This window comes from Tupaia chinensis, unplaced genomic scaffold (genome assembly GCF_000334495.1).
Source record: "Tupaia chinensis unplaced genomic scaffold, TupChi_1.0 Scaffold146828_1, whole genome shotgun sequence".
Classification (NCBI taxonomy): Eukaryota; Metazoa; Chordata; class Mammalia; order Scandentia; family Tupaiidae; genus Tupaia; species Tupaia belangeri.
The window spans coordinates 988,988-1,000,998 of NW_006206682.1; the positions used below are offsets into that span (position 1 = coordinate 988,988).

A 12,011-nucleotide genomic window follows, 5' to 3' on the forward strand; every position below is an offset into this window, starting at 1 on the left:
GATTGAAATGTTTTCTAACGTAAACTTCATTAAGCTGGAGAATTCAATCATTCGGCTCAACAAGTCAAAATGACCCAGAACATACAGAGCAGTAATCGCTCCCAAGTTGATGAAGAAACTGAAGTTCCAACGTTTTTTAAGCTGCATCAACTACATCAAAGAAAATTAAGCAACTGTCTGTGAACGAAGGTCAGACTGGAGGCCAGGACTTTCCCCTCCAGGCAATGGCATCAAAACCAACTCCCCCGTGGCCTCTCCCTAGTGTAGAAACTACCACCAGCAATGGGGCTGCCAGGAGTCCAGGCCCCATAGCCTCAGTGGGACCTGCTAGGGGGTAAGTCTCAAAGCTTGGGTCCCAGGCGGTGTGTCTTCCTGCAGGCACCAGCTAAACGCCAGCCTTGGGATAGGAGGCCTCGGGAGGATTGTGGGGCTCCTTAGTAAGCAAGTGTCCCTTACCAAGGCCCGGGCTGGCAGGAGCAGGGGGCTGAGGGAGTACAAGACTTGCCTGGAGTTGCCACATCTCCAAAGTCCTGCCAGGATGGAGCCCCAGTCTCCTGTTGGGCTGTGGTTCCTGACTTCTCGATCTGGTTCGATCTGTTTCTGTAACTATACCCTGCTCAGCCCCATGGAACGTTAACATCTTATGTAAACATGTACAGATACGTGTACAGATCCCGGAAGGTCGCACTCATCCGATGCTATCTAACCCTAACTCATCTTCAGAATGTGATCTGAGTGTGTCCGAGGGGTCCCAAGATCAACCACAGGTACAGCCCAACAAAGTGCTGAGAGCCCAGCCTTGTCCCGAGGCGCCTGGTTCAGATCCCAGCGATGCAATCTACTGATCGGGCCAACCTGGGCAGACAGCGTCGCCTCTGCCAGCCGGAGTGCAGAGGTGAGGGAGCCTGTCAGCACCCTCACCAGGGGAGGGCCCGACCCCTGCATTGCTCCACAGCATTTGTCCAAGGAGCGCGGGAGGGGCATCTGGGTGCCAAGGCTAAGTGTAAGCGGAGCCACATTTAGAGCAGGAACATGGAGGGAGCGGAAAACCTTTCCTTCGCCTTTCAGGCCACCTTTCACACAAGGAGCCTTGAGGGGAGCCTTCTCAGCTCAGGGCTAACAGCTGGCGTTCCTGAAGGTGTGCAGGTGTGCTGAGCTGTGTAGGTGTGCGAAGGTGCCAGTGGGAAGGGTCAGGAAAGATCCGGGGAGACAGTGAAGGCCAGGGTTTCAGTTTGGGAACCCAGCTGGGATTCACAGCTTGGGAGACACCTAGTCTCCAAGGAAACCCCAGCTTTGAGACATGAGTACTCCGTCCTCCCGGTAGTCCTCCAGGGAAGCCTCGCTGTACCCGCCTTGGGGAGCCTGGGAGGAAGGAGAGGCGCTGCCCAGCAGCCAGCTGCGAGCAGGAGCACGCCCAGCTGAGCCTGCCCCTCCGAGCCTGCCCCGCCAAGAACTCGCTCCTGCCCTTCCGGGGGAGGAGCAAGGGGCGGCCCTTGGCCTGCAGAGACAGACCTGCCGCCAAGGAGAGGCCCACACTGGACAGAGGTGAGTCAGGCCTGCCGCACAGAGGGCAGGGGAGGGTCGGGGGACCCCGGAGAGCAGGACGACCCATCAGAAAGCCGCTGCTGTGTTTCATGCACGCCTGCTCCCCAGGCCCCCTGCCGACCGCAGACCGCACGGAGGTCTCTGCCCTCTGGCAGGTCAGGATTAAGCAGGGGCACCGGCGAACCCTCAAACAGAGCACGTGCGTGCAGAGTCATCCTGTAGGGTAGGAGGTGACCAATGAAGACAGAGAGCATAGGGTTGAGTGGGGGAGACCGGGACGCTGGAAAAGGGCTGGGGGCCTTAAAGAGAGTGGGCTGTCCCTGAGAGGTGGGCCTCGCTGAGACAGGACACTGAGGTGAATGCAGGGAGCCGTGGTGGCATCTGGAGGAGTGTTCTGGGCAGAAGCTGGCAGGTGGGGAGGCCTGGAGTGTTCTGGAAGGGAAGAGGAGGAGTGGGAAAGAGGAGACAGGCCAGATGGCCTTGCAGGGAGCCAGGGGCAGGTGATGGGGGCTCCCCAGGTGCCCCAGCCCGCTCAGGAGCACGCCCACAGCCCCCAACATGGGCTCAGAAGCCCAGGGACAAACGCCTTGCTCCTCCAGGCTGGGCTTTGGGGCCTCCCTGTCTCCACCGTCCCAGCCCACATGTTTCCTATAAAGGGTGAGACAGAGGGGACCGAGAGCGGCAGGAAACCTGCTGCGGTGAGCTGGGAGCTGGGCTCCTGGGACCCTGGGGAAGCAGAGCCGCCTCAGGCAGTGCTCAGTGCCTTGGGGGAGGGACACCAAGTAAGCAAGAATTTGTCCCTAACTCTAATAGCCCCAGGGTGCCTTGGCCAGAGGGAATGGCACAGCAGAGGGTGGAAGGAGAGGCAGGAGGGCTGGGAGGGGCGGGGTCCCTGCAGGCCTGGCCCAGCCTCCGCTCCACACAGTGGCACTAGGGAGCTGATGCCAAGGGTCGCAGCCCACCAGGTCTCCGGGACCCCCACAGCAGGGCTATAATGAGGACAAAGCTTCCCACTCAGACTCCCTCGGACGCCTTGCCCCTGCATGTTAGTGGCCATGCCCACGACCTCCTCTTCACGGTCCCTCCCCTGCAGGGACCCCATCCCCATCCCGGACCTCCTCCCTCCTCTCACTCTCCTTCGACCCTTTCTCTGTGCTGATCCCGCTGACCAAGGCCCCCTCCCTGCTGTTCCAGTTGTGGGCCCAGCTAAGGCGCACTGGGTGAGCCTCGCTAAGATGACCATCACGTGTAGCCGTCCTGGCCGTCCGTGAGCCTCACCCAGGCCGTGGGCTAGCACAGGCTGTGTGAGCTCTCGGCTACCTCCCATGCACCTCTCCGGTGAAGAACGATGTGTCCAATCCCTGGATGGTGCCTGACTCACAGCCAGGGCCCCCAAGACAGTGGGGTGCAGGGGCCCTCAGAACTGGAGGGAGGGCTCTTTCCCCTTACCAGGTGGCCTCTGGCTGACACCCAGCCCCTCTGGCTGACACCCGGCCCAGCAGCTCTTGCTCACAGGCTCCGTGCACCTCAGAGGAGCCAGGCCTGCAGTGTCTCTCCTAGCTCCCAGGCAGACCCAGGTGGGATGGGCAGCCCAGTGCACCGAGCGTCCTTGGGGATCACCCGGAGTGGACACATGCACCCTGACATGGAGAGCGAGAGGTGTACGCGGTCCTTCGATGTGGAACGGCTCACCAACATCCTTGACAGAGGTGCCCAGAACACTGCGCTTCGGAGGGAAGTCGGTAAGAGGAGGCTGGAGAATGGAGCATCAACTTGGTGCCCACAAACTTTTCTTAGAAGAGTCCTTCAGGGGGGACCAGCAGTTAGCATGATGGCTATGTCGCTGAACTCCCATGTAGTCAACTGCAGTTCGAGTCCCGGACCCGGTGGCTTATACTCATGCCAGGTGCGTGTGCGTGCGTGCCCAAGACCCGAGAGGAGAATGGAGGAGAAGGGATTGCAGCGTGGCCATCCCCCCAGGGGGTGATTTCTCGCTTTCTGTCTCTCTGTCTCTCTCAGTCTCTCTGGCAAGCGCACGCGTCTTGTAGCAAAAACCTCTCAAAAAAAATTTTTTTAAAAAGAGTCCTTCAGGGGGCCAGCAGATGGCGTAGTGGTTAAAGCATTGGACTCCCACATGACTAAATACAGTTCGAGTCTCAGACCTGTAGGCTTGAAAATCATACCATACATGTGTGCCTGTATGCCCAATCCCAAGAAGAGAATGGAGAAGGGATTACAGTGTGGCTATCCTCCCTGAGGGTGTTTTCTCACTTTCCCTCTTTCTGTCTCTGTCTCTCTCTTGTCTCTTTCCAGAGAGCACGTATGTCCTATGGCAAAAATCTAAAAAATAAAAAACGTTAAAAATAAAAAAAGAAGAGCCCTTCATTAGCAGGCCCTCACAATTCCATTGTTAGAAATTCATTCCTGGGGACCAGCAGATGGCATAATGGTTATGTTGCTGGACTCCCACACAGTAGACCACAGTTCGAATCCTGACCCCAATACCTTGAAATTAGTGCCAGGCCCATGTACATGCATGCCCAAAATCCAAAGAGGAGAATGGAGGAGAAGGGATTACAGCATGGCCATCCCCCCTGGGGGCTGATTTCTCTCTTTCTGTCTCGCTGTCTCTCAGGTGAGCCTATCTGTCCTATAGCAAAAATCTCTCTCTAAAAAAGAAAAAAGAAAAAAAGAAAAAGAAATTCATTCCTTTGGGGGCTAGCAGACAGTTAGAGGTCACATTGCTGTACTCACATGACTGACCATGGCTCAAGTCCCGGACCCAGTGACTTGAAACTCATACCAGGTACATGTGAGTGTGTGCCCAAGATCCCAGGAGGAGAATGGAGACGGGATTGCAGTATGGTCATCCCCCATGGGCGGTGATTTCTCACTTTCCTTCTCAATGTCTCTGTCTCTCTCTCTGGTGAGCACATGTGCCCTAAGGCAAAATCCTCTTTTAAAAATTTTCCAAAAAGAAATTCATTCCTTTGGATCGTAAGGGCAACTATGAAGGCCCTTGTAACATGCCGGTATTTCCTTGTCCATCTGAAGGACTGGACAGTCCTGGTCAGCGGAAGACCTAGAGGCCAGTCCCCATTCTGCTGCTGTGTAGCTCGTAACTTTGGGCAGCTCACTGTCCCCGCCTCTGGGCCTCAGTTGCCTCATCTGTGAAATGGCAGTCATTTCTAACTTCCTCTCCAGGTTCATGGGTCAAGTGAGTGGGAAGAGTCGGAGGCACCAGAAACCTCACCCGGGTCTCTCAGGCCTCTGTTCTTTGTCCCCTGCAGAGAACATTGTCCACAGCGACCCAGAGCTGAGCTTAGAAGACAGTTACTTCATGTCCCAGAATGAATATTATGAGGCCTCCACGCGGAGGCGGTTCCGAGTCCTGAGGATAGCACAGCGCCTGGGTTGGCTGCACGACGGGCCGGAATTGGGCTACGTTTACAGGTGCTATGCCTGGGGTGGCCCCTAGAGAGGGCTCTGCTTGGGACCCCCTGGAAGCCCCATCCCCGCGGGCCATTTTGGGAAACCAGGGCCAGTGCCCCGCCCCTGCCCCTGCCCAGGCTGAGGGTACTGGGCCCTGTCTCTAACAGACTCCCGTAACCGCAGCCTCTCTCCCCCAGAGCCCTCGCGGGACAGCTGACCTTAAACTTGCAGGCTGTGTTCCTGGTGTCCCTGGAGAGCCTGGGCTCAGAAGAGCAGATTGCCACGTGGGGCCCCCTCTCCAAAACGTACCAGATCATCGCGACGTACGCCCAGACGGAGCTGGGACACGGTGAGCCCGGGCTGCGCGCTCAGTCCAGGCTGTGCACTGCACAAATCCGGAGGGCCCTGCCACCCCTCAGTAGTCCCCGATTTGCATATTTAATATGCAGACGTCCCAGCAGATGGCAGCCAAGGGCGTTGAGAGAGCGCCTTCCTGTCACTCGCACAGACTGAGCTCAGGGCGGGCGGCGCTTTGTTCTGCCTGGGAACGTTAGCATCCTCGGCATGGACGGAAGGGCTGTGTCCCCACAGCCCCGAGATGAAAAGGGAGAGTCGCTGTGGAGGACAGCTGGCAGCTGACCCCTGTCCCGCACTGGGCGGGTGCCTGAGAATTCCAGCCCCCCCGGAACCCACTCTGCAGGTAAGAAGTGTGATTGGCCCAAGGTCTGACGCCTTTCCTTCATCCCAAGGGACGTACCTTCAAGGCCTGGAGACTGAAGCCACCTATGACCCAGCCACCCAGGAGTTTGTGATACACAGCCCCACAATAACTGCCACCAAATGGTGGCCAGGGGACAGTGAGTACCCACCCGCCTTTCCCCTGTCTTCCCCGGGGGGGGGCAAAGTGGGAGGGTGGAGAAGCAGTGCCCTTGAGCTCCAGGCCGCTGAGCGTGGGCGAGGCCCTGCACCCGTCCAAGCTCGGGTCCTCACCTCGGTAAGCGGAGAGTAAGGGTCTCGTCAGTCATGGCGGGGTGGGGGCGGGAACCCGGAAGTGGGGAGACTGACCAGCCCTTGGACTGCATGGGACAAGTCCTCACACACACACCCTACTCCCACCCAGACACATACGTGTGCATATACACAGCACAGGCACACACACCGCTCCCACTCAGGTACACGTGTGCATGTACACAGCACAGGCACACACACCACTCCCACTCAGGTACACGTGTGCATGTACACACCACAGGCACACACACCGCTCCCACTCAGGCACACGTGTGCATGTACACAGCACAGGCACACATACTGCTCCCACTCAGGTACACGTGTGCATGTACACACCACAGGCACACACACCACTCTCACCCAGACACATACGTGTGCATGTACACAGCACAGGCACACACACCGCTCTCACCCAGACACATACGTGTGCATGTACACAGCACGGGCACACACACCACTCCCGCTCAGGTACATGTGTGCATGTACACAGCACGGGCACACACACCACTCCCGCTCAGGTACATGTGTGCATGTACACAGCACGGGCACACACACCACTCCCGCTCAGGTACATGTGTGCATGTACACAGCACGGGCACACACACCACTCCCGCTCAGGTACATGTGTGCATGTACACAGCACGGGCACACACACCACTCCCGCTCAGGTACACGTGTGCATGTACTCAGCACAGGCACACATGACTCCCACACAGATACACACAGATACACACATGTGTACACAGCACACACACACACAGCTCCCACCCATACATGTATATGCACACAGCACGTGCACACACAGCTCCCACATAGACACACATGTGTGTGTACACAGCACATACACACACACAGCTTCCACCCAGACATACGTGTGTATACTACACATGCACACACACAACTCCCACCCAGACACACACACATGCATGTGTACACAGCATATGCACGGCTCTCTCTCTCAGAAACACATAGGTGTGTACACAGCACATACACACACAGCTCCCACACATACACATGTGTACACATAGCAACATAGGCACGCATGGCTCACACATGTGTGTGCACATGACACGTGCACACAACATGCCCACCTAGACACACATGTCCACAACACATGTACAACTGCACACACATGTGGCCTAGTCCAGGCACTCCCCCAGACCCAAGTCCTCTCATCTCCCGAGGTGACGAATGAGCTCGCCCCAGCCAGGGCGCAGGCCCCGTGACAGGCCGTTAGTGATGAACAGGCCTCCAGCAACTCTGAACCGGGAGGGCTCTGGGCCCATAGAGCCAGTCCGGCCCGGAGGCCGGTCCTCCACTGAGGCCACTTGGGGGCAGCTCAGCCATTTGCCAAGCGCAGGGAGAGGGCCCCTCCCACCCCACCCTTCCTTGGACCTGGGGACTCACAGGTTTGGATGTATCTGCATTTGTGGGCCTAGTCAGTGGCTGCTGTGCAGGAAAAAGAGAGAACAACCGTAGCAGGAGGGTGACAGAGATGTGAGTGAGGCGGGAGAGAAAACGAATGGCCACGTCACAATGGCACAGGAAAGAAACCAGCCTTGGAGATCGGACAGACCAGGGTTCCAGTCCCAGCTCTGGCTCCTGCAGGCCCCGTGACCTTCACTGTGTCACTCCACTCTGAGCCTCAGTTTCCTTATCCGGAAACTGGGACTCGGCACACCTGCCCTTCTAAAACCAGAAAGCATCGGACAGGGTCCGGCATGCTCTGGTTTTTAACAAACGGTAATTATCTGTACTCCCTGTTGGGAGGCTGATGACAGAGGGGTTCAGTAATAGTTTCTGGGGGCAAAACAAATCTTTTCAAAGCTTGCTCATTCCGCAGTGCGATGGCCAAGTCAGCCAGGTTTCTCTGGCCCATATGAGGGCCATCACCCCTGTGATCAGTGAGCTTTCAAGGCCCCAAGGCCTGCCCCAGGAGGTTGAGTTGGGGACAGCAGTGCACGGGTCTTCCTGAGACGGCCTCTCGTTCTCTGTCCTCAGTGGGGCGGTCGGCTACCCACGCCCTGGTCCAAGCCCAGCTGATCTGCTCGGGAGCCCGGAGGGGAATGCATGCCTTCATCGTGCCCATCCGAAGCCTCCAGGACCACACCCCCCTGCCAGGTGAGCCCAGGGCCTCGGCCAGAAGGAGACACCACAGGCCTCCCTGCCCTGGGGCCCAGAGTTCATGAGAGAAGCAGGGAGGGGTCTGGTGGGCAGACCTGGTGCCAACCGGCTGGTGACCCTGGGCAGGCAGCACCCTTTGGCCTTGGTTTGCTCCCTGAAAACAAGTGAGCTGGAACATGGTGGGGTGGGGTGGGGGCGGTCGCCTGGCACAAGCGAGCACTTGAGCAAAGGGCATTTTGTTCTCATCTCCTAGGAGTCACCGTTGGAGACATCGGGCCCAAGATGGACTTTGAGCACTCGGATAATGGCTTCCTGAGACTGGACCATGTGAGGGTGCCCAGGGAGAACATGCTCAGTCGCTTTGCACAGGTGGGGGCCAAGGGAACTGTGGACCAGAGCTCTGCTCACAGAGTCCCTCTTCATAGAGCCGAGGGGCCCTGGTGTCCCACAGACCAGGGCAGAACCCCGCCTAGCGGCGTTGTGACCCTGAGCGCATTGCTCATCCCAGCCTCAGACTTGCCGTGTGTGAATGGTCGTCATGTGGGGGTGGCGAGGTGATCCCAGGGGAAGGCCGTGGCCGTGGCCATAAGAGTGACCTTACCTACTGCAAGGCCTAGCCACACTGATCACGACCAGGTGCCTGCAGAGAGCCGGCAGAGGTTCTGGAGGGCTCGTTTTGCCAGGTGTTACCCCTCTAGTTGTAGCTTTTAGGGGGAACTGGGGTGTCCCAGGAGAGGGGCTGTGAGCCAGGGCACTTGGGGAAGTGGCTAGTTAGCCCCGGGCTCAGGAGTGTTGTTTTGTCTTTATTTTTGTTTTTGCAATGGGGTGCATGCACTCACTGGACAGAGAGAGAGAAAGAGAGAGAAAGAGAGAAAGAGAGAAAGAGAGGAGGAAGTGAGAAAGCAATCCCAGGGGGATTGTCACTGCAATCCTATCTCCTCCATTCTCTCAGGACTTGGGGTGTGCACACACCTGGTGGGTTTTTTTGGTTTTTTTTTTGTTTTTTGGAGGTTTTTGCTATAGGGCGCATGCCCTCACCAGAAAGAAAGAGCAAGACAGAGAGACAGAAAGTGAGAAATCCCCCCCCAGGGAGGATGGCCACACTGCAATCCCTTCTCTTCCATTCTCCTCTCGGGATCTTGGGCACGCACGCACATGCACCTGGCGTGAGTTTAAATCACTGGGTCCAGGACTTGAACCACAGTCAGCTACATGAGAGTCCAGCGACATAGCCATTACACCAACTGCTGGTCCCCCTGGTTTGAGTTTTTTTAAGTCACCAGATCCAGGACTCGAATCGTGCAGTTGGCCACGTGGGATCCAGTCGCCTTAACCACTACACCAGGGGCTGGCCCCAGTGTTCAGTATCTTAACACTCAGCGTGGCCGCCCGACCCACCGCCAGCCAGCCACCTGCTGTCCGGCCCAGTTGAGCGGGTGGAGAAGCAGGGTGCCCACTGCTGTGGGAGCCTGCAGTTCGGGGTGGGGCAGGTTGGGGGCCTTGGCTCAGACCCAGTGCCTGTCCTTGTTCCATGCAGGTCTTGCCAGACGGCTCCTACGTCAAGCTCGGGATCCCACAGAGCAACTATCTGGCCATGGTGGTAACGCGGGTGCGCCTGCTGCTGACCGAGGTCCTGCCCCTGCTGCAGAAGGCCTGCGTCATCGCCGTGCGCTACTCAGTCATACGCCGCCAGTCCCGGCTCCGGCCCAGGCAAGGGGGGCCAAAGGCTGATGTGGCAGAGCCTCCCTGACACCACCCCTCGGCAGGACCTGGGTGCCAAGAGCAGGCATTTCCCCACTCCATGAGCATAGGCACACACGGTCTGCCCAGACCTCGCCCATCTGGCCATGCCCTGATGTTTCTCTGACTCCCTCTACCCTGACTGACAAGCTATCCCACCTGGGGTCTGCCCAACTCTGTGATCCGGGCCCTGCACCCCAGATCCAACTCAGTCTGTCTGTGTGAGCACGACCGTGTCCCCACATCGTGACTGGCGGAGTGAGTCCAGGCCAGTCTGACCGTGGCTGGCTGAGTGTGTTCTGGGAGGTCGTGACTGTCAGGTTGGGCTGTGTGTGCTGGACTCACTCTTTCTGGCTGTGACTGTCACCTCTGACTGTGGTACGTCTACGTCAGGATGGCTCGTTACGCTTGGTTGTGTCTCACTTTTCTTTCTCCACTCCACGACCCAAGAGATCAAGGGCTGTCTGTGCTGCTTTGACCTGTACACACACAGCACACACACATGCACATGCACGTGCATGGGGTTTCCAAGTATAGTATAGCACGCCTGGTTAACTTTCAATTTCAGGTAAACAGCTCATATTTTTTAGAATAAATGTGTCACAGAGGGTCACACACCCAGAATGAAGCAACGTGGAGAGCTAAGAGGGACAGAGGGTCAGGTTGAACTTGGGGGACTGAGGAGCAGGCTTCTACCTGCAGTTCCCACCCCAGCTCTGCCGACTGACCCGTGATCAGTCCCACGCCCCCTCGGTTTCTCCCCTGTGAAGTGAAGAGGGCAATGACCAAGACACTTGGGAACCCTCAGCCCTGGGGTCTGGCATTGTTTCGGGGTATGGGTTCAGGGCTCCAGAATGAATCAGATGTGGGTGAGTCGAGGCTGACACCGGCAGACCTGTGCCCACCCAGCTTGGCCCCTTTGCTGCTCTGTCCCTCGGCGTCCTCATCCGCAAAACAGGCATGGCAGGAGTGCTGTTTCTGGGTGGTGTGGCGGCCAGGCCCTCGGCCCAGGCTCCTCTCCCCAGCAAACCCATGGTGCCCATGGCCAGCCTGGATTGTGTGTACATGCACATGTGTGTGTGCTTGCATGTACAGGCTGAAACAGACTGACGGCGTCCTGGGGACACGGGAGCTGGGGAGAAGGCGCCGTGGCCGACATCGGGCTGCAGCCCTCTGGCCTGAGTTGCAGAAGAGTCCCAAGAAGAGCGATAGGCAGCACATGTCTGGGAGACTCTGTGGCCCAGACAGCTATGGGGGGAACTCCTCACAGCCCACCCTCCACCCACACGTGGGCCCTACATGCTGGGCTGTCACCTCTCTGGGGTCCCATGGCCCTGACTTCACATCGCAAGAGTTGTTTAGGTCCACGCATCCCCAGAACTCAGTGCGCATGGGCAGTGAGAGGTCATGAGTTCAAAGCATCCGGGTGCACGGCCAGAAGCCTTCACGGGGGCCAGATGTGTTGGAATACAGACTTCCAGACTGTAGGGTAATGCGGTGTGTGTGCAGTACATGTGGTAACCTCTCTCCTGTCAGGTACCCCAAAACAAGCAGGAAATGTGTGGATTTTCATGTCATGGGATTTTCAGATTACTAAGGCCCCATGTCAGGGCAGGTCAATTTTTTTTTTTTTGAGAGATTTTTGCTATAGGGCGCATGCGCTCACCGGAGAGACAGAGAGAGACAGAGAGACAAAGTGATAAATCGCCCCCCAGAGGGGATGGCCACACTGCAATACCCTCTCTTCCATTCTCCTCTTGGGATCTTGGGCACACACGCACACACACCTGGCATGAGTTTAAGCCACTGGGTCCGGGACATGAACCGCCGTCAACTACATGGGAGTCCAGTGACATAGCCATTATGCCAACTGCTGGTCCCAGGTCAGGTCAAATATTGCACTGAGTTATAAAAGAACTCTCAGCTTTGGGGCCAGCCAGGTGACATGATGGTTAAGGTGCTGGATCCCACATGGCCATGCGGTGTGCCAAGATCCCCAAAGGAAAACAGAAGAGAAGGAATTACAGTGTATCCATACCGCTAGGGCAGAGTGATTTCTCACTTTCCCTTTCTCTGTCTCTCTCTCCAGTGAGCACACGCACCCTACAGCAAAAACAAAACAAACAAACACACACAAAAAACACCCACAGAATTTAACAAAA

General features: G+C 57.2%; 1 protein-coding gene across 7 annotated transcripts in view; it reads left to right on the plus strand.

Moving 5' to 3' along the window:
• The first annotated feature begins 239 nt into the window (after positions 1 to 239).
• Positions 240 to 12,011, plus strand: part of ACOX2 (acyl-CoA oxidase 2) — a 50,909-nt gene continuing 39,137 nt past the window's right edge. The window contains exons 1-9 of one of the 7 annotated variants that reach the window (XM_006169154.3): positions 240 to 334; positions 1,325 to 1,545; positions 3,045 to 3,287; positions 4,836 to 4,998; positions 5,175 to 5,326; positions 5,727 to 5,834; positions 7,987 to 8,106; positions 8,363 to 8,478; positions 9,647 to 9,819. In XM_006169154.3, coding sequence (XP_006169216.2) covers positions 3,128 to 3,287; positions 4,836 to 4,998; positions 5,175 to 5,326; positions 5,727 to 5,834; positions 7,987 to 8,106; positions 8,363 to 8,478; positions 9,647 to 9,819 — 992 coding nt within the window. In that variant the 5' untranslated portion in view covers positions 240 to 334; positions 1,325 to 1,545; positions 3,045 to 3,127. The other 6 variants (XM_006169155.3, XM_006169159.3, XM_006169158.2 and 3 more) reach the window with 6 other exon arrangements.